Source organism: Marmota monax, unplaced genomic scaffold (assembly GCF_021218885.2).
Source record: "Marmota monax isolate L192 unplaced genomic scaffold, Marmota_monax_Labrador192_F-V1.1 WCK01_AAM20220418_F8-fsc01590, whole genome shotgun sequence".
NCBI classification, from domain to species: Eukaryota; Metazoa; Chordata; class Mammalia; order Rodentia; family Sciuridae; genus Marmota; species Marmota monax.
In genome coordinates this window covers 35,612-54,759 of record NW_026695035.1, presented here as the reverse complement: position 1 = coordinate 54,759, position 19,148 = coordinate 35,612, and the positions used below count along the sequence as shown (strand labels likewise).

The following is a 19,148-nucleotide window of genomic DNA, read 5'->3' as shown; positions in this document are numbered from 1 at the left end:
AATGGGCTGTTTTGTTACTGTGCCTGCCCAAGGCTGATACCTTGCACTGTCCAAGTAACACTGCAGATTCTGTCATCAAAATCATACCTGTATTCTCCATGTATTTTTTCAACTGCATTTTGTATTTTAATTTTGGTCTATATTATTTTATTTTCATCTGAATGATAAACCCATCATGAGGGTAGAAAAGGAAGAATTAGCCAATCTTAGCCTGGCTCCTGCACAAGGATTCAAATTCATAAAGCATGTCACAATAAAAATAAATAAGTAACAGGTACTATCTGTGCACACACATTTTATGTATATATTAACCATTAATTACCATAGTCATGTTGAGAGGGCAGGGTCTTGCTGAGTTGCTTTATGCCTTGCTAAGAGGCTGAGGCTGGCTTTGAACCCATGATCCTCCTGCCTCAGCCTCCCATGCTGCTGGGATTACAGGTGTTGGCCATTACACCCACCAATGACCTTTAGTTTAAGTGGCACTCAGGAGTCACAGCAAAAGCTACAGAGAACCCGGAGCTAAAATGCCAACCCCAGTCCCGCACCCTTCTATCTCTAAAGCACAGAGGATGGCAGGTTTTAACCTGTGGTGACGTGGCCTTAACTCAACAAGTCTGGCTGCTGGATTGAACCCAAGGTCAATGTGAAAGCTGTTCAGTGGCAGCATTTGTCACCCCCTGGAGGACAGCCCAAGACACCTTCTTCCTCCACCTAGCGTGTGAAGACTCCAGCTGCATTTCTGTGGGTACTGCAGGGGGCTCCATGGTCACTGGTCCCCAAGAATGAAGGAGGCTGCCATTCCTCCTGACTCTCAAAATGTCCACTCTAACCAGAGGAAGAATGTCCGACATGGGGGCCTCCATCTTGCAAGTTACCAACCCTGTGCCAGAAGATACTCAGATACTGTTTTCTGCTTCTTAGGAGGAAATCTTGCTCTGCTGCAGAGGCTGGTCTTGAACCCCTGAGCTCCAGGGATCCTCCTGCCTCAGCCTCCTGAGTAGCTGGACCCACAGCTGGACCTGCTGGGCCCAGCTCAAACATGGCAGCAGATTCAAAGTCGTGCTGAGCCTACGGTATTGCCTGCCCCTCCAGCAGTGTCTTCTGACCTCACACCACGGGCTGTGACCCTGCACCCCTGGGGCACTGGTGAGTTCTTTCCTGGGCTGGGGATCTAGCTCAGTTGGTAGGGTGCTTGCTTTGCAGGCACAAGGCCCTGGGTTCAATCCCCAGCAACATACACACAGCTCTTTGCTTTTTAGCAATTAGGATAGCCATTCTGGTGATTAGGGGCACTTGGTAAGGTCCTTCCATCTCAGTTGAAGCTTGTCTTCTTTACAGGTCTTGATTAAATCCACGATGCCACGCTGCACGGGATGGATCGTGAACTCCAGGGGAGGCGTCTGAGCCCGAGTTCATAATGAACGCACCAGCAAACAGACAGACAATCTCGAAACATCCACAGATCAAGTCTGCCCACGCAGGAGGTCAAAAAGGTTGTAGGTGTCAAATGGACTCAGAATAGATTGATTGTGACTCTGAGGGAACTTGTTGTGATGTCCATCAGGCAGGCCCATAGGAAAGCCCTTCCTCCACCATCTCCCAGGGCCACTTACTGTTGGATGGACTGACACAAAGGTACATCTCAAGTCACAGAAAAGAACTATCATCTGATCCCGTGAATGCCCACGTCTGGCTGTGTGTGGTTGGACTCTCCTGCCAGGCGTCTGAGACCAAGTTGGACCATTTTCCTATCTACTCTGAGATTTGTGGGGTATCACTCTTGGGAACCTGGGAGAACCCTCTTGGCCCCTTTCGCTGTTTCTCTACGAGTTGGGCCATGTGACAGGATGGGTCAGAGTCTTGCTGAACAACTGTTGCTTCTCTTGATGTATCCAAAAATATTTCCCTGTCCACTCAGTGACCCTCCTCTGTGCAGAATGTGCTCTGGCTGGATTCTGTTTTCTGAGGTCCTTTCAATCCCTCTGAACACGCTTTTGGGTGCCTCACACCAGTGCTGTAGGGACCTGAGAGGGACACCATATCTCCCTGGATCCTGGCTGACCCCAGAGAGCCAGGGCCCAAATATTGGCTTCTATTTCCTTGACCCTTTTACTTCCTTAACTTTGGTCTCCAGGATTTGGTTTTAAACATCGAGCAAGTCAGTTTCTGCAGTCTTGAAGTGGGAGTCCTGGGTTTGCATTTCAGTGCATATCATTTTATAGTGACCCCTTCAACTTAATCAGGGTCATTGTTAATACTGAAAGTGGGTTGTATCTTCTATCTAAAGGCTAATTGACTCCACTGAACTCAGGTGTTCTTTTAGATGCAGTGTTTCTGCAAAAACACCAAACAGGCTACAGCTACAAAGTTTTACAAAGAAAATACAGAATGAAATTAAAAAGAGTAAAAGTGTGTTCAGTTGGTATAGTAGCTATGAACCCAAAAATGCATTTTATCCAAATCTTTTATGAGTCCCATATTATATCCCTGGTTCTTTTTTTTTACATGACAGGAATCTTTACAATAAAAAAATGTATCTTGTGAATGTAACATTAATTGTGCTTCATTCTGGCCTACTTTGGAGACATCCTGACTTGGTGCAAGGTGAGAGGCAGAGCATTATCTCAGGGGAGGTGAGGTCCATGGCAAATTTTAGGTAAAATGCTTTATTTCTGCAGCTGATCTTTGCCTTAAAATATCTTAAATGGCAGCCTTCAGCCATTTTCCCCTTGAAGGAGCCTGCCTGACCCCCACATTGGAGAAACAAATCCCTGATGATTTTGCAGGATCTGGTGTACTCCCCTCTGAGCCCATCAGGGACCACCAGGTGAAGAGGCTTCTCCAGTGAACTTGAGGTCGAGACCATTGCATGGCCAGTTTACACTAAGTACCCACGGGTGTGTGTGCACGTGCTTATTTGGAGTTTGCTGGCATCAGAATCCCCAGGAGAAGGCCTTGTTCACATCCACAGGGCTCCCCACTCCCCCAGTTCAGATGCAGCCCACCTGGGATGTGACCTGAGCACGTGTATTTCTAACCAGTGTCCAGGAGATGGTGAGGGCCTTCCTTAGAGCCCATGGGAGGCAGGAGTGAGGTCGAGGGGGTCTCTGGCCACCTGCCTCTGGAACCCCAGGCAAGCGCTTTGCTCTATCTGATTGCCACACTCCAGCTGGTGGGATGAGAAGTTTGGACGCGTCTAACGCCTTGTCCCAGGTTAAGAGTCAGTCCTGAGTCCCATTATGCCATAAGGAGTCTAGGCCCTGGTGCCTCCTGTGTGAAACCTCCCGTGCACCCAGGAAGCACCTGGGGGACCACAGCTGCAGGCTTCACTCCTGCTTTGGGGATGCAAACGGGCTGCAGAAGACAGGCAGGCTCCCACCAGCCTCATCTCCCCTCTCTATCAGGGGACCTTGAGCAGGGGACTCCTCTCTGACTGCATTCTGGTGTGGAAGGGTCCCTGAGAAGTCACTTAGAAGCACTGATGTTCCTCTGTCAGGTTTAGCGAGTGGAGGTGGGCGGAGCCCAAGTGCTGGGCGGAGCGATCCAGCTAAGGCCAACCCTTAGGAGCAGCGGGCAGGGCGGGGCCTAGGGAGGGAGTGGAACCTGAGGAATGGGCGGAGCTGGGGGCGGAGCTGAGTGGAAAGCGTGGAGCCCGGCGAATGGGCGGTGCTGGGGGCGGGGCCGAGCAGAGCGAGGGGAGCCCAGTGAATGGGTGGGGCTGGGGGCGGAGCCAAGCGAAGCCCAGCGAATGGGTGGAGCTGGGGGCGGAGCCGAGTGGAGCCCCACCCCTAGGAGGAGCGGGGGGCGGGGCCAGCGGAACCACTCGCGAGGAGCGCCCCGCCCTGGGCTCCCAGGTGAGCGCCGCACGAGGACCAGAAGCTGAGGGCGGGGCGGGCGCGTCCTTAAGAGGGAAGGAGCCTGACAGGCCGTGGGTCTGGGAATCCCGCCAGAGGTCGCTGTGGACCCTGCCGACAGTGTGCCTTTGGGCTCCAGCGGCCCAAGAAGTGACCCCAGAGTCCGCTCCGCCGGCCGCAGTTCCCCCCTCACACGGGAGGCCGCGGAGGGAGGCCGAGGACCCGCTGCGCAGCCTCCTTCGTCCCTCCTCACGGACGCGGTGGACTCTCCGTGTGTCCAGGTGGGTTGGGGTCCGGGGGTCTCTGGGAGGGTCCTGGTTGGGGTCCGGGGGTCTCTGGGAGGGTCCTGGGCATGTCGCCTTGGAGACTGGTTTCTGGGGGCGACCGTGGTCCCGGCGTGTCGCGGAGACCCCTCCTGGTGCCTGCGGTGTAGACGGCGTGACCTGGAGGCCGAGAGGGTGGCGTGTGGCTGTCACCGCTGGTCCTGGGGCGGCCCTCCCCCGCACTGACCCGGGCAGGGCGTCCTGGTCCTGGGCAGGGGGAGAAGCGGGGACGGGGAGCGGCCTCGACCCTGCCAGGGCGACCTTGGGGACTCGCTGCAGCAGGATGCGTGGGACACCGCCTGTCAGGCTGGACAGAGGACAGCGCAGCCCCGGGGCCTCTAAGGGAAGGTTTGGCGGTGGCTGGGCAGGGATGACGGCGACGTCGTGGAGACGCACAGGTAACATGTAACATGGTGGCATGACCAGGTGACAGGGGGACAAAAGTGGTTGGACCTGGTATATTTATTTACAATTACGTACATGTCCTGTACACGTATGTGTTATGTGCACGTATCCACGAGGTTGTGTGATATATATACAGACACATGTTGATAATTTTGTCTCATAAAAGAAGCGGGGATTTGTGACGGAGTGGTGTGGGGGAGGGGCCCAAAGACCAGGGACACTCCCTGAATCTTCATCTGGAGCCAGCTGGGGGGTGGCTGACCCCCATCCTGGAAAATACTGCCATGAGGCTGAGGGTGACCTGGGGTGAGCACCGAGAGGCGCAGGGAGCCTTGCTGTGTGCCCGGGACCCACCTCCATGGAGTGACATGGAGAAGAGGGCAAGTCTATGAAGGAGGCGGAGAGCAAGGGCATCGGGAAGGGCGATGGAAAAACTGGGAGATGGAAGGACTCGGACTTCTGGGAAAGGCGCGGCCTCTTGTCCTGAGCCCACTCAGAAGTGAACTAGAGGGTGACAAGGACGGAGCATTAGATTTGGTACCATGGAGGTGTCTAAGGGTCTCAGTGGCCCCCTGTCCGCAGGTGGTGGGAACTGAAGACAAATGAGGCCTTAGGGGGGAAGCTGGCCCAGGAAGGGCAGCAGCTGGAGCTTGTCTTTCTGATTGCAGATGGTGACACGTGGGGACGCCCAGGCAGGTGCTAACACGGGAGGTCTCTGGAAAGTGCATTATTCTGTTGTTGGGTTATAGTTAAAGCTTTGGCCTGGGGTTTCATAAACTGACTTCCAGAGCACTCACATATAATTGAGTCAAGCCTTTATTGAAGCACACCGGCGGCAGCTGGCCAGAATATAAAGCTGCGTCCCTGATCAGCCCCGGACAATTTCAAGGGCGCTTCTTATAAGTCTAAAACCACAAAAGGGATGTTCAGGGGGGTCTAGCCAATGCAAGCAAGCCAGGTCACAGAAGCAGGAGAGTGCAGTCAGGTGGCGGAAGCCTAACCAATCACAGCCCAGTCACCCCAGTTACAGAAACAATGCCCCATTAGGTAGTTCCATGTTCTTAAAGGTTTCCATAGCAAAAGGAAAAGAACATCTTGCCCCAGTCATGACCCTTGTACTTGACCTGGTTGTTCTACAGAATGGAGTCACAAAACAAAATGGAGTCACATTTGCTTTTACTAGCACATGGTTTTAGTAGGTTTGATGTCAATCTTGCACATCATTAGGCCTCAGTTTCTTTCCCATCCTTCTGTGACTAAGGGACCATACTGGGCTCACAAGCCCATAAGTCGGACCTCACCTACATTCTTGTGTATATGGTTTAGGAGGGTTTTTAAGAGGCAGCGTCCTACAGGAATCCCAATCAGGAGAAGGGGCCCAACTATGGCTGAAATGATGATACTCAACCAAGGGGACCATGAGAATAGGTTTTGGAACCAATTGCCTGAAGTGTCTTGTGCTTCCTTTCTTTCCTTTAACCTGTTTCTCATTAGCACCAAACTGTCCTTGATTATCCCAGAATGGTTTGCATAGAAACAACAAGTTTCTCCTAGGGCCATACATTGTTTTAGAAATGGTAATTGTTTTAGGTCCTCCTTGTTTTAGAAAGGGACGCTCTAGACCTCATCTGTTTTGTAAGACTATTTCTGTCAGAGCGTCTAGGGACACCTCTAGTTTGGAGACTGACCTTTCTAGTTCTCCTAAATCTCTATCTATCTGAGGCTGAGGGACTTAACATTTTTAGAGCCTGTGGTCAGAGCTGCCTTCCTAAAGCAGCAGATCCAGCTATTCCCAAACCAGCCAGGAGGGGAACTCCAATGGGGGCAACCCATCTGGGTTGATAAATCAGTGGGCCCTGGCCTTGTAATAAGTCCAGGTGTTCCTTTCCTTTTTAAACTCCATCAAAATAGTAGGTTCCATAGTTCAGAGTTATTGACAGTTTGGAGACTTGGGCAAGGAGTTCGAAGTGGGACCCGGGAAGTACAATTTTTGGTGAATGGGGAGTTGTCCCACTTACAAGTTGGGTTGTGGGAGCAAGTGTCTCTTTCTGGGAGGTCACCCAGGGTGGTCTTGGGAGTAGTTTTCCAGGTCCATCTTCCTGAACCAGACATAGTGGTGAACACCTATACTGATCGTGATTTTCCCCCTAATTTTAGGGACCTCCTACTGGTTAGGAAAAGGGCGATGACTGTTCTTGCTTTGATCTGAGAGGGGAGCAATGTGCAGTGGGCAAGCAGTTTGGAGTCCTTTTTTAGAAACTGAGTGGGTCAAGGAGTCCATGGTAAAAATCTAATTCAGGAAGACCAGGATGTAAATTCACGTGGGGTGGGCATCTCTATGAGAGAGACAAAAAGACATGAGTAGTGAAACAAGATTACCACAAAATAGCAGTTGTAGCATCTGGAATCTGTCCATGAATATCATGAAAATGACAGAAATCAATAATTGCTTACCAGGAGGTGGAGGGAAATTGTCCTCATAGCAAGGCCTATCAAAGCCTTTTACCTTAAAGACTTTTATACCTGAAAGATATGAGCACATTTAATCTGTAGAGAAGAGTAACGTGCCACACTTTTATTGATGTTTTTATATTGACCAAGGTTAGCTTTTAAACAAATCTAGACTCTGTAACGTAGGACAATACTTTAAAGTAACAGTTGCTGTCTAACCACAGATGTACAAACCTTAATTTTTCCAAGATTACTTGCTCTAGGGGATAAAACTTAACACACAATGTAACTTATATTTTTAGGAGTTTTTGTCATTTGAAGATATAAATATATCAGAACATTAATATTTGTCCTTAGTTAAAATTATTCAAGGTTGTTCCCTATTTGTGTTACATATATAACCAGCTTAGTTACATATAAACCTTTTAATATTTATCTCTTATTCGTAGATCTTTATATTATTAGACCCTTGTGGTTTACTTGGACGTATTCTAATTATACTTTACCACATAGATTTTTTTTTTAACCTGGAAATGTTTTTTTACTAAATATATTCTTATATTTAGGACTTTTTGATCATTTTAAATCCACTGATCCTTCTTTTTGTTTGTACCTTAAAATAACCCTTATAAATTTCTAAATTTAGATAAATATTTTACCTTATTAAAATGGATTAATTTTTGTTATTTACAGTACTTTAATTGAACTGCAGTTGAAACCTCTTGACTCCTTGTATGTAGAATTATACCTGTTGGGACTTTTATAGTAACCTTGTTTTTATGATAATACAAAATAATTTTATTTTTTTTTAGTTACACAATTTATGAAAACACCAAGTTTGTGTGTGTGTGTGTGTGTGTACCTTATGGAACTTAAGGAGTTAAGAGTTCTTGATATTACATTTAACAGTTAGCATTTTAACTTTGTAAACCAATTAGATGTCTCTAACAAACACATTCATGATTAATTTCATATACATTTAAGTGTAATTTACGTATCTTTTTTTTTAAAACGAAGTATCAGACAAGTGCATTGAATAGTATTAGTAATCTTTTCCTGTTAAAGAAAAATCCTAGAGACCATGGATGTCACTTTATAGACATTAACATTTTAACAGCTGTTTAACCATCTAGAAACAAAACTGTACATTAGTAACTTTAAAGACATTTGTACTTTTATTTATTTTTCCAATTTAAATTGAACTTTTAAAATCATATTAACCAAAGGTATTTGGATCCATTTTTTAAAACTTTTAATTTATGAGCTCATAGATCAATTTTTTTTGTATCAAATACATATACCAGTGAACCCACACAAAGCAAACAAAAGCCTTGTAGCTTATTTTTTAAAACCTATTAGATCGAGAGTTAACCCTTGTAAGTTGGCCTTAGAATAAAGCAGAGTGTAATCAGAAAACCATATTAACATAGGCATATTGGATCAAAATGATGAATTTAACAAATATAGAATTTTAAGTTTTTTCTGACCTTTTCCACTAGGGATTGAACCCAGGGCACTTAACCACTGAGCCACATCCCAGATCATTTTATTTATATTTTTATTTAGAGACAGGGCCTCACTGAGTTGCTTAGGGCCTTGCTCACTTGCTGAGGCTGGCCTCCACCTTGTGATCCTCCCCATGTAGCCTCCTGAACCACTGGGACTCTAGGTGTTTTTACCCGTGTCTTGCTAGAGTTCCAGGGATGACCTCTGTATTGAGACACTGTGCTCTTAGGGGATATGCAGGTAACTTCTCTCATTGTCAGCTGGATCCTTTTCTCTGTTCTTGCTTTCCTTGCTGTGCAGAAGCTCTTGGTTTGATGACGTTTCACTTGCCTATTTATGATTCTGTCCCGTGTCATAGTGTCACAGCTAAGGGACCATTTCCTAAAGCAATGTTGTCAGACGTTTGTGTTTTCTTTTTATATTTTACTCACCAAGTTATTCTTCTTTGATTTTAGATAGAAACATAATAACTTTGCCTGCTAATCAGTACAGCATGATATTCAGATCCACGTCACACTCTGTAGGGATCCAACTAGAATCGAGATGATACGCATCACTTTAGAAGGATGGGGAGGGGTGGGTACATGGGGCCCCAGGATCTTCCTCTAGGAAGGTTACAGATTCAAGTCTCATCACTTTTTTCCCTTTTGAGTTGATCTTTGGTATGGTATGGTGGGAGATAAGTCTCTGATTTCTCTCCTCTGCATGTGGATATCAAGTGTCCTCAGCACCATTTGTCAAAGAGACTGTCCTTTATCTATTATGGGCTCACTGGTCAAAGCTGAGTGTGCAGCAAGCTCTTGGGGGATCACCCTGGCATTGGTCTGTAGATTGTGTACTTTTTAGCACCACAGTGTTTTAATTTCTATAGGTTTGTAATTCTTGGATTCTTTTTTTATTTTTTATTTTTTTGCATTGGTTACAGTGAGTTACAGTTGACAGTGAAACGCATTGACACATCATATATAAATGGAGTATAACTTCACATCCTCCTTGCCATACAGGATGTGGAAATACACCAGTCATGTGATCGTATGTGCATGTGGGGTAATAATGTCTGACTGCTTCCACTGTCCTTCCCCCTCCCACCCCCTCCCTCCACTCCCCTCTCTACTCCAAACAACCTCCATCCCCCACCCCAGTGCCTCCCTTGTGATTAGCATCTGCATATCGGGGGACATTTGCTCATATATTGTTTGATGGGTTGTGTTTTTTCCTTTGTGAAGTGTCTGTTCAGTTCCTTTGCCCATTTACTGATCGGCTTTTTTTGTGTGTGTGTTAAAGTTTTTTGAGTTCTTTATAGATTCTTGAGATCAACGCTCTGAGGTGCATGTGGTAAACAGTTTCTCCCATTCTGTAGATTCTCTCTCTGTATGACTGATTGCTTTGTTTGCTGAGAGGAAGCTTTTTACTTTGAATTCCTCTCATTTATTGATTCTTGATTTTTTTTGTGTGTGTGTGTGTGCTTTAGGGGTCTTGTTAAGGAAGTCAGCTCCTAAGCTGACATGGTGGAGATCTGGGGCTAATTTCTTCTTCCATTGGGTTCAGGGTCTCTGCTGTAGTGCCAAAGTCCTTGATTCACTTTGACTTGAGTTTGGTGCAGGGTGAGAGGGAGGGGTTTAATTTCACTTTGCTGCAGAAGGATTTCCTGTTTTCGCACCATTTGTTGAAGACATTCTTTGCTCCCATGTATTTCTGGTGCCTTTGTCTAGGGTGAGAGAACTGTCTATGTGGGTTTCTCTGTGTCTTCTATCCTGTTTTGTTGGTCTGTCTGTCTTCATGCCACAACCATACCACTTTTGTTACTGTCGCGCTGTGGTGTGATTCAGGGACTGGTATTGTGATGCCTCCTTTGACCCCGTTATTGCTAAGGCTTGCTTTTGCTGTTCGGGGCCTCTTACTTTGCCAAATGAATTTCATGACATCTTTTACTATTTCTATGCAGAACATCATTGGTGTCTTAATAGGAATTGCATTCAATCTGTGCAGTGCTTTTGGCAGTAGGGCCATTGTCACAATGGCCCAAGCTTCATTCTGCCCACCCAAGAACGTGGGAGATGGCTCCGTCTTCAAAGGCCTTCCTCAGTTTCCCTCCTTGCTGTTCTGATGTTTGACTGTGGAGGTCTCTCACCTCTTTGGTTGGATTAATTTGAAAATATTGTATTTTTCTTTCCGAGGCTATTGTGATCGGGGTAGTTTCCCCAATTTCTCTTTCAGAGGATTCATCAGAGATCTGTGGGAACACATTGGATTTATGGGTCTTGAGTTTATATCATGCCATTTTGCTGAATTTATTTATGAGTCCTAGAAGATTTCCAGTGGATTTTTTTTGATATTCCAGATACAGAATCATGTTGTCAGCAGATAGTGATGGTTTGGGTTTTTCTTTTCCTATTTGTGTCCCTTTAATTTCCTTCTTCTGTCTCACTGCTCTGGCTAGCATTTTAAGGATGATGTGGAATTGAAATGGTGAAAGAGGACATCCCTGTGTGGCTCTAGGTTTTAGAGGGAATGCTTTCAATTTTTCTCCGTTTGGAATGATGCTGGCCATGGGTTTAGCATAGATGGCTCTAACAAAGTCAAGGTATGTTCCTTCTATCCCTAGTTTTCCTAATGTTTTGAGCATGAATTTTGTTAAATGCTTTTTCTGCATCTATCAAGATAATCCTGTGACTCTTATCTTCAAGTTCATTTGTATGATAAATTATGTTTATTGATTTCCATGTGTTAAACCAACCTTGCATCCCTGGGAGAAACCCCACTTGATCATGGTGCACTATCTTTTAAACATGTTATTGTATGCTATCTGCCAGGGTTTTTATAAAAAAAAATATTTTTCTTTAGTTGTACATGGACACATGACTTTATTGTGGTGCTGAGGATCAAACTCGGTGCCTCACACATGGCAGGCGAGTGAGTGCTCTACCACTGAACCCCAGCCCCAGCCCCTATTTGCCAGAATTTTATTGAGAATTTTTGCATCTGTGACCATCAGGGATACTGGTGGGAAATTTTCTTTCCTTGTATCTTTGTCTGGTTTTGGTATCAGGGTGAAACTAGCCTCATAGAATGAATTTGGAAGGGTTCCTCCTTTTCTATTTCACAAAATAATTTGAGAAATTTGGTAGTTCTGCTTTGAAGGTCTCATAGACCTTGGCTGACAGTCTCTCTAGTCCTGGGCTTTTCTTAGTTGTAGGCTTTTGATGGCATTTTGTATTTCATTATTTTAAATTGATGGGCTTAAACCATGTATGTCCTCCGGATTCAGTTTGGGGAGGTCACATGTCTCTAGTAATTGGTCAATGTCTTCACGATTTTGCATATTATTGGAGTATAAACTTTCAAAACAGTTTCTGATCACCTTCTGTATTTCAATAGTGTCCACCATGATATTTCCTCTTACATCATGAATTTTAGTAATTTGAATTTTCTCCCTCATTCTCCTTGTGGGTAATGGTTTCTCAATTTTATTTATTTTTTCCAAGAACCAAATTTTTGTTTTGTCAATTTTGTTTGTTTCTTTTCAAATTAATTGATTTTTCTTACAATTCCATAATGATGTGTGGTGTCTGCCATATTTCCTTAGGGATAGTTGGCATCTGCCTTTTGTTGAATTGTCTTTTAATATCTTTTATTCATTTAAAATAATTTTATTCAGGTGAAACTGATAAGAATAAACCACACATATGTAATGAGCAGCTTGTTAGGTCTGCCACATACATACACCCACGGAACCGTCCCCACAATAAGGACGTGAAGACTAATTCAGTCTCGAAGGTTCCTGGAGCCCCTTGATAATTCCTCCCTTTCCCCCTCCTCTGTCCAGAAATGACCCTGGACTGGAGTTGACTTTCAAAGACTGGTCAGTCCATCAGAGCCCTGGTCTGCATGGTGGGTGACCCTGGGACAATCAGTTTGGTTTCCAGCCCTTGTTTGTTCTCCATAAAGTCAGGATTCCTCCTATAGGACCCAAGACCACAGGGAAAATTAGGACCAAGGTTTAGGAAGAAGCTAGAGCCACACCTGACTCGGCAGAGTAGGTTCTCAGTTCCTGGCAGCCGGTATTCCTAACAACTCTGAGTCTGTGGTCCAGAGTACGGTTGGGGTCTGCAGCGCCACAGTGTCTTCCTGTCACCAGAGTTTATACCCGACGTCACTGAGCAGAATCCCAGAATTTTCAGGTTTTTTGGGGGGTTTTGTTTTTAAATGAGATTCATTTCTCCTGATAGTGTCCATTTGAAAATCGGATCTAGTGATATTTGAAATGGTGCAATGTTATTACAACCTTTCCTTGTTGCACAGCTTTTAATAACCACCAAAGGAAACCAGGTGTCCCTCAGGCAGACGGTCACTCTCCTGCCCTCCCAGGCCCTGGTCACCAACTTCTGCTCTGTGACTCTGGGGTTTCCATATTCTGCATACTTCCTAAGAGTGAAGTATACATATATCTGTGATTTAAAAAAAAATTATTGATTTTTTTAAAAATACATGATAGTGGAATGCATTACAATTCTCATTACACATATACAGCACAATTTTTCACATACAGAAAAAGTATGTTGACACCAATTTGTGTCTTCATACGTGGACTTTGGATGGTGATGTCCATCACATCCCACCATCCTTGCTAATCCCCTGTCCCCTCCCCTCCCTCCCTCTGCCCTATCTAGAGTCCATCTATTCCTCCCATGGCCCCCCTCCCTACCCCACTATGAGTCAGCCTCCTTATATCAGAGAAAACATTCGGCATCTGTTTTTTTGCAATTGGCTAACTTCACTTAGCATTATTTTCTATATACACAATGGAATTTTACTCAGCAATCTGTAATGTTTTTGTCTGATTATTTTTTTAGCTGAATACTTTTGGGATTTATCCATATTGTTGCATGTATCATTTCTCTTTATGGCAGAGAGATATTCTCTCTCTATAAGTTATATATATGCTTGCATGTTTGTGTATATGGATATATAATGTGCCTGTTCATACACACATCTCTAGCCCCACTGCATTTGTTTATCCAGTTTTTCTTTTTCCTGTAGTTGCTGTGGATTGAACCCATGGCCCGGACCATGCTAGACAATATCTATTCTTTTCTTGATGGACTTTTGGGGTTATGGCACTGCCTGGTTGATAGCCATATTGTAGTCTTCTTTTTAAAATAGTCTATTTTCAGACAGAATAAGGGACAATGTGGCTCTAATAGTACTTCTTCAAAAGAAGTTTTCATAAAACAAGAAAATAAGACGAGACTGTAAAAGTCCGTGGATGTACCTAAAGACACTGATGCAGATATCAAGTAAAACCATACACAAGGTCGTTTGTAGTCACATAGGTGACCTTACCAGACAGAAAATCTGGTGCACTTGCTGAGATCATTTCAGAAAGAAGTTTGTGTGGATAGAGGGGTTTGTAAGTGAGAGTGGAGGAGCCGCTTTAGGTGCGTCTTGTCGGCATCTGAGCTTTGTTCCTCCACTGGGCTGTGCGATGTTCAGGATCTGTGTGTCCGCCCTGAGCAGCACCAGGGGACTGAGCCTGCCGCAGCCGCTGGCCACCGCGTTGTGGATGCTCCCGAGCACGGGGTCGTTTCTCCTCATCCTGCTGATGAGCAGGGAGAGCGCAGAGTCTGCAGAGTCCAGGGCGGTGAAGCAGCCGAGCAGCTGCAGGACGCTGCGAGTGGCCCTGTGCTCGGGGGAGGTGTGGGGGGACAGGCAGCGCTGCTGATGTCTGTGCAGGAGGGTGGCCATGTACCCACTGGACACGGCCATGAGGCCCACGAAGAAGACGTCTCTGAGCGTTACCAGGAGCAGAAAAACGCCCCTGTACCTCGGCAGGAAGGAGCAGTGGCCGTTGACAAAGAGAAGACCAGGCTGCGTGGCATTGGGGGTGGCCACCGTGCAGAGCAGCTGGTGGCTGGTAATGGCCATGGTGAGGACCCACAGGAACAGACATGCCCCCAGGATGGGGTTTGCAGGTTTGACTTTGAAGTTGGCCAGCGAGGAGCCACTGGTGCTGATGGTGAGGGCCTGGAGCACACTGAGGACACAGGTGGTGCCGAGGGACGGTCCCCTCATGACCTTGTGCAGGAAGACCAGCACTTTGCATTTGACGTCACCTGGAATGTCCTGCCCTTCCCAGATGTCTGTGGATACCAAAGGGCCACAGTGAGGAGCAGGACGATGTGTCAGAGCCAGGTGGGCCATGGGGAGGTCGATGAGCCTGGGCTTGTGGCCCCCGAGGAGGGCGGCCAGGTGCAGGCAGAGCAGACAGGTGTTGGCCGAGATCCCGGCCCCAGCCTGCAGGTAGAAGGCACTTCTCGTGGCCCTGAGTCTGGAATCTCGGTCCATCTTCATGGGCATGTTGAAGCAAATGACGAGTTTCTGCAGAGTGAACCAGAAGTGTTTGACAGCAGCAGAATTTTGTCGTCATGTCACAAATTACAGTCACTAGAATCATCATGTACTAAAAAACATTCTTTGGAAGTAGGATAGCCTCTTATTTCCATTATTTTAAATTCAAGGGATGGCGTGTGGCTCGGGGGCAGAATGCTGGTCCACCCCAACCCAGACCAAGGAGAATAGTCAATTAAAAAATAATCAACTAATTTTAGCTTGTGCACCACTCCTTCTTCAGATCAATGACTTTGTAGCAGCCCCTTACCTCAGGGAGGTGGTGATGCCTTCCCCTCTGTCTGGTGGACCTACTGCGTTTTCCTTTAGATTATAAATCCCACCACCTCCTTTTACTCCCTCCCTTCCCACTTCCTAAGATGTGGTCCTGTTTGTCCTGGGAACAGCGTCTCTGAAACACGGCTGCTACGGAGACATTGCCCAGGGAAAGCTGTAGGCCCCCAGGTTGGAGTTGGAGACGCATCCCCTAGGAGGACAGCCTCACCTGCTCATCCCACTGTTTCCTTATACAAGTGCAGAATTGGGAGGAATCATGTACTTATGTGTCCTGCCCCTCCATAGCTTCCTCTAATCCAGTCACCATCACTTACCCTCAGGGTCAGCCATGTCGCCCCATGTGAGTGACTTCAACTCCGTTTGCATCCTGAGTCAAGAGGGGAAAGGTGGCATTTGTGCCCTGTCCCTTTTGGTGTGAGCCAGATTGGTGAGAGTCAATCCCGTGACAGGTGAAGCCAGCATCCTTGTGTTGGCGTTGGGATGATTCCTACCCAAGGTGTGTGTGTGTTTTGTGAAGTAGGATCAGGAGATGTGGAAACAGGAGTAGTGCTGTCACTCACCCCTTGCTGACGTTAGCTGGAGATCCAGCCCAGGGTCATTTGTAGAAAGCAACAAAGGAGACATTTTTTCAGGAAGAGAACTGGTGCCTGGACCCGGGGGTGCCTTACCACTGAGCTACATCCCCAACTCCCAGCCCTTTTTATTTATTTTTTAATATGGGGACAGTTTCTCACTGAGGGTCTTAGGACCTCACTGAGTTGTTGAGGCTGGCCTCGAACTTGGCATCCTCCTGCCTGAGACTCCCAAGTTCCTGGATCTGTGGTCACATGTATGCCTGGCACAAGGAGAGTTTAGCAACAGTTTACCTGTTTGCTTGCCTCTCCTCGGATGAAAGAAGAGGTCTCGCACACACTCTTTGTAAATGCAATAAAACTTTCAATTTCAAGGGAAATTAAATATTTCAAAACTAAGCTCCAGGCACTGGTCACAGGACCAATAAAATCCACCCATCATTCTAGTTGGCCTGTCCGTCCCCAAGGAGGAAAAGGGAGTGTCTGCAATGAGCAAGGTGAAGTCCAGCTGCACGTCTTCCATTTGAATTGTTCCTGTTTGGAAGATGCTGGAACATTCCTTAGCTCAGAAACCTCTAGATGCATATTCACTCAGACCCCAAAGGACACCTGAGTGCTGGGAGCAGACCCCCGAGCCATTGAGTGTCCTTCAGGGAATCTGCCCTCGTTTCCCAAGCTGCTGTCACCCTGCTTCCAAAGCCTGCATCCAGATGTTTGGGAACAAGATGGGAAAGATCTCCACTATTGTGGTCTTATTGCCATTCATCTTCCTTTAAAATTACATGAATTCCTGGAGGTTATTCTCCATAATTTACCTTGATGAACGTGCAAATGTACATTCTGTGATCCTTCAGTGACTGGATAGAAACTGTACCTGGACTATATTTTTATGAAGATCATTTTCATTTCCAAGCATCATTAATCAAGATTAGCATGACAAGAACACCAAGAAAAGCTTTAGAAAATGCAATGTGTCTCATGGAAGGTAAAATAAGCTTCCTGTAGATCATTGTAAGCTGCTCTTCTTTGCCACAGAAACTTCAGTGAAATTACAGCAAACCCTTAGATTTAGTGGAAATCGACTAACAGAAGCAGAACATGTCTTACTCTTTCAGAAATCACTACTTAGGCAAAAATTCTTGTCTAAAATTCTCTGTGCTGCCTCAGGGATTGGGCATTAGTAGAGAATAAAGCTGGCAAATCAGCTGGGAGAGGGCAAGGACTCTAGGGATTTTTAGGAACCGAGGAACCATGTGTGTTAACATAGAAGGACATGAACTATAGCCAGATCAGGGGCCTGTGGTTCTCTATAATAATATTACTTTGCCCAGTTACATGTTTTCTAATTTTATCACAAATTTGAATTTATTCTAGTATTTTGAATGTATTTTTTAGGTATAGATGGACACAATACCTTTATTTTTATGTGGTGCTGGGACTGAACCTAGTGCCTCACATGTACCAGGCGAGTGCCCTTCCCCTGAGCCCCTGCCCCTAGCCCCTGCCCCTTCTTCTAGTATTTTTAAATCTCCTTTCATCCCTGGGATTTTTTTTAAAATTCAATGAATCTACATGACAGAATTACTTTTTCTGGAAAATTCTGGGGTTAAACTCTGTCTTTCTCCATGGTTTGCATCAGTAAAGATTCTAAAGCTGAACATCAGCTCGGTGAACCTCAGAGCTAAACGTCAGCTAGTGAACCTGACAATAGGTGTCAAGGAACAGTGTTTCCAACATGAGCAGGTCCTAACTGTCACCAGATGAATGTCCCTGGGCTCTGTGTACTAACTCCACTACAGAGAGATCGGCTGTGAAAACATTGTATATTTTATTTGGTAACAAATTAAAATTTATTCTACTCTTTGTCTATCTCTGTGCACCCTTAGGGATTTCCCTTTTTAATTTTGTGAAGTATTTTAATTGGTAACAAACTGCTAAATCACCCCTCTTTTTACTTTTTTGGGTATTATTTTTTACTGATTGTTTTTAGTTATTTATAACCTTAGGATACAGTTTGACAGAATCGCCAAAGTGTGAAATACAGTTTGTTCTAATTCAGTCCCCTGCTCTCCCCTCTCACCTCCCTTCCCTTAACTCTACAGATCCTCTGCAATTTATTTACAGTTTTTGTAAGTATGTATTTTTTAGTTGTAGGTGGACACATCCCTTTATTTTGTTTCTATGTGGTGCTGAGGATGGAACCCTGTGCCTCACCCGTGCTAGGCGAGTGCTCTGCCCCTGAGCCCCAGCCCTAGCCCTCTTGTCTTTTTTCTTTGAGGACATTTTCAAAAGGCATCAACATTGTCTAAGTTTAAAATAACAACTATGTGATAGTGAAGAAGAAATAATTAATCATTCACCTGTACTGAAATTGGGTACATTTTAAAAAATTAAATTTCATCAATTTTTGGTAAGTTTCTATTACGACTGATATTAGATAGGATTTTTAGTTTGTGTGTGTCTGATCTTATGAATTGAAATGATAGGTTTCAAAACACTTTAAGTCCTAGAGATTATTGTAGAGCTAGATCTATCGATCTCCTGAATTATTATTCCTCGTGCACACTTATACTAATTTACTCATGAACAATAATACTGGTAATATTATAAATCATACTAATGCTATGAAATAAAGCTGATGCCATAACATTTCAAGTAAATAGCAATTCTACGAGTGCCTGGGTCGCAGTTATAATGTGGCAAGAGTCGGACTCCAAAATGCCTTCCTGCAGCACCTCCCTGCCTCCCCTGCCTCTTGTGCATTCAGACATGAGGCTGAGCCTTCAGGAGGAGGTCATATGGGACCCAGGGCCTGAGCTCACCCCTCAGAGGACTGGTGACCTTGGTGTTCTGGTGAGGCCTGACAGGACCTGTCTTACAGTAGGCAGGGACGGTGTCCCCAAAGGCAAGGCCAATTCCTCTCCCGTCCTCAGACAATGGTGAACAAGAAGAGTCTGGAGGGAAACTTCTTGAGTGGATCTGTCATCGTCCAAGGTCAGAGGCGCCTGGGTTGCTTTCTCGGTTCCAATCATAATGAGCCAACCTAGGGCCACTCACATTGAGGCACAGAGTTAGTGTGCCTTGGGATAAAGTATTAACCTATGTGATGTGACCTGTGGATGGCAACACACGGAGGAAGTGTGTCTCGGGACTGTGACTGACAGCAGCTCAGAGCAGTGACGCCCACTCCCAATGCGTATGCTTCCCAACACCTGGATCTCCACGTTGGTCCTGAGAGTAAATTGTGGAGAGTAAACTGGCCCACGCCAAAAAGAGCCCACTGTATGCCCCTGGGCACCAACCCATCAGTCTCTGAGCCCTTGGATCCTTCTTCCTTCCCTTTCTTGCCC

General features: G+C 45.7%; 1 protein-coding gene and 2 long non-coding RNA genes across 3 annotated transcripts; 1 reads left to right on the top strand and 2 right to left on the bottom strand.

The window, feature by feature from the left end:
• Nucleotides 1-14: 14 nt before the first annotated feature.
• Nucleotides 15-2,548, top strand: LOC124081446 (uncharacterized). The gene is made up of 2 exons (XR_006848043.2): nt 15-1,149; nt 1,342-2,548. It is a non-coding gene; the product is annotated as an uncharacterized LOC124081446 (long non-coding RNA).
• A 2,835-nt stretch (nt 2,549-5,383) lies between these two features.
• Nucleotides 5,384-8,035, bottom strand: LOC131423545 (uncharacterized). The gene is made up of 2 exons (XR_009225250.1): nt 7,040-8,035; nt 5,384-6,921 (listed from the first exon to the last, which is right to left on the bottom strand). It is a non-coding gene; the product is annotated as an uncharacterized LOC131423545 (long non-coding RNA).
• A 5,880-nt stretch (nt 8,036-13,915) lies between these two features.
• On the bottom strand, nt 13,916-14,899 carry LOC124081444 (putative vomeronasal receptor-like protein 4). The gene has a single exon (XM_046427623.1). The coding sequence runs from the start codon at nt 14,897-14,899 to the stop codon at nt 13,916-13,918; it is 984 nt and encodes a 327-aa protein (XP_046283579.1).
• Between the last annotated feature and the right edge of the window lie 4,249 nt (nt 14,900-19,148).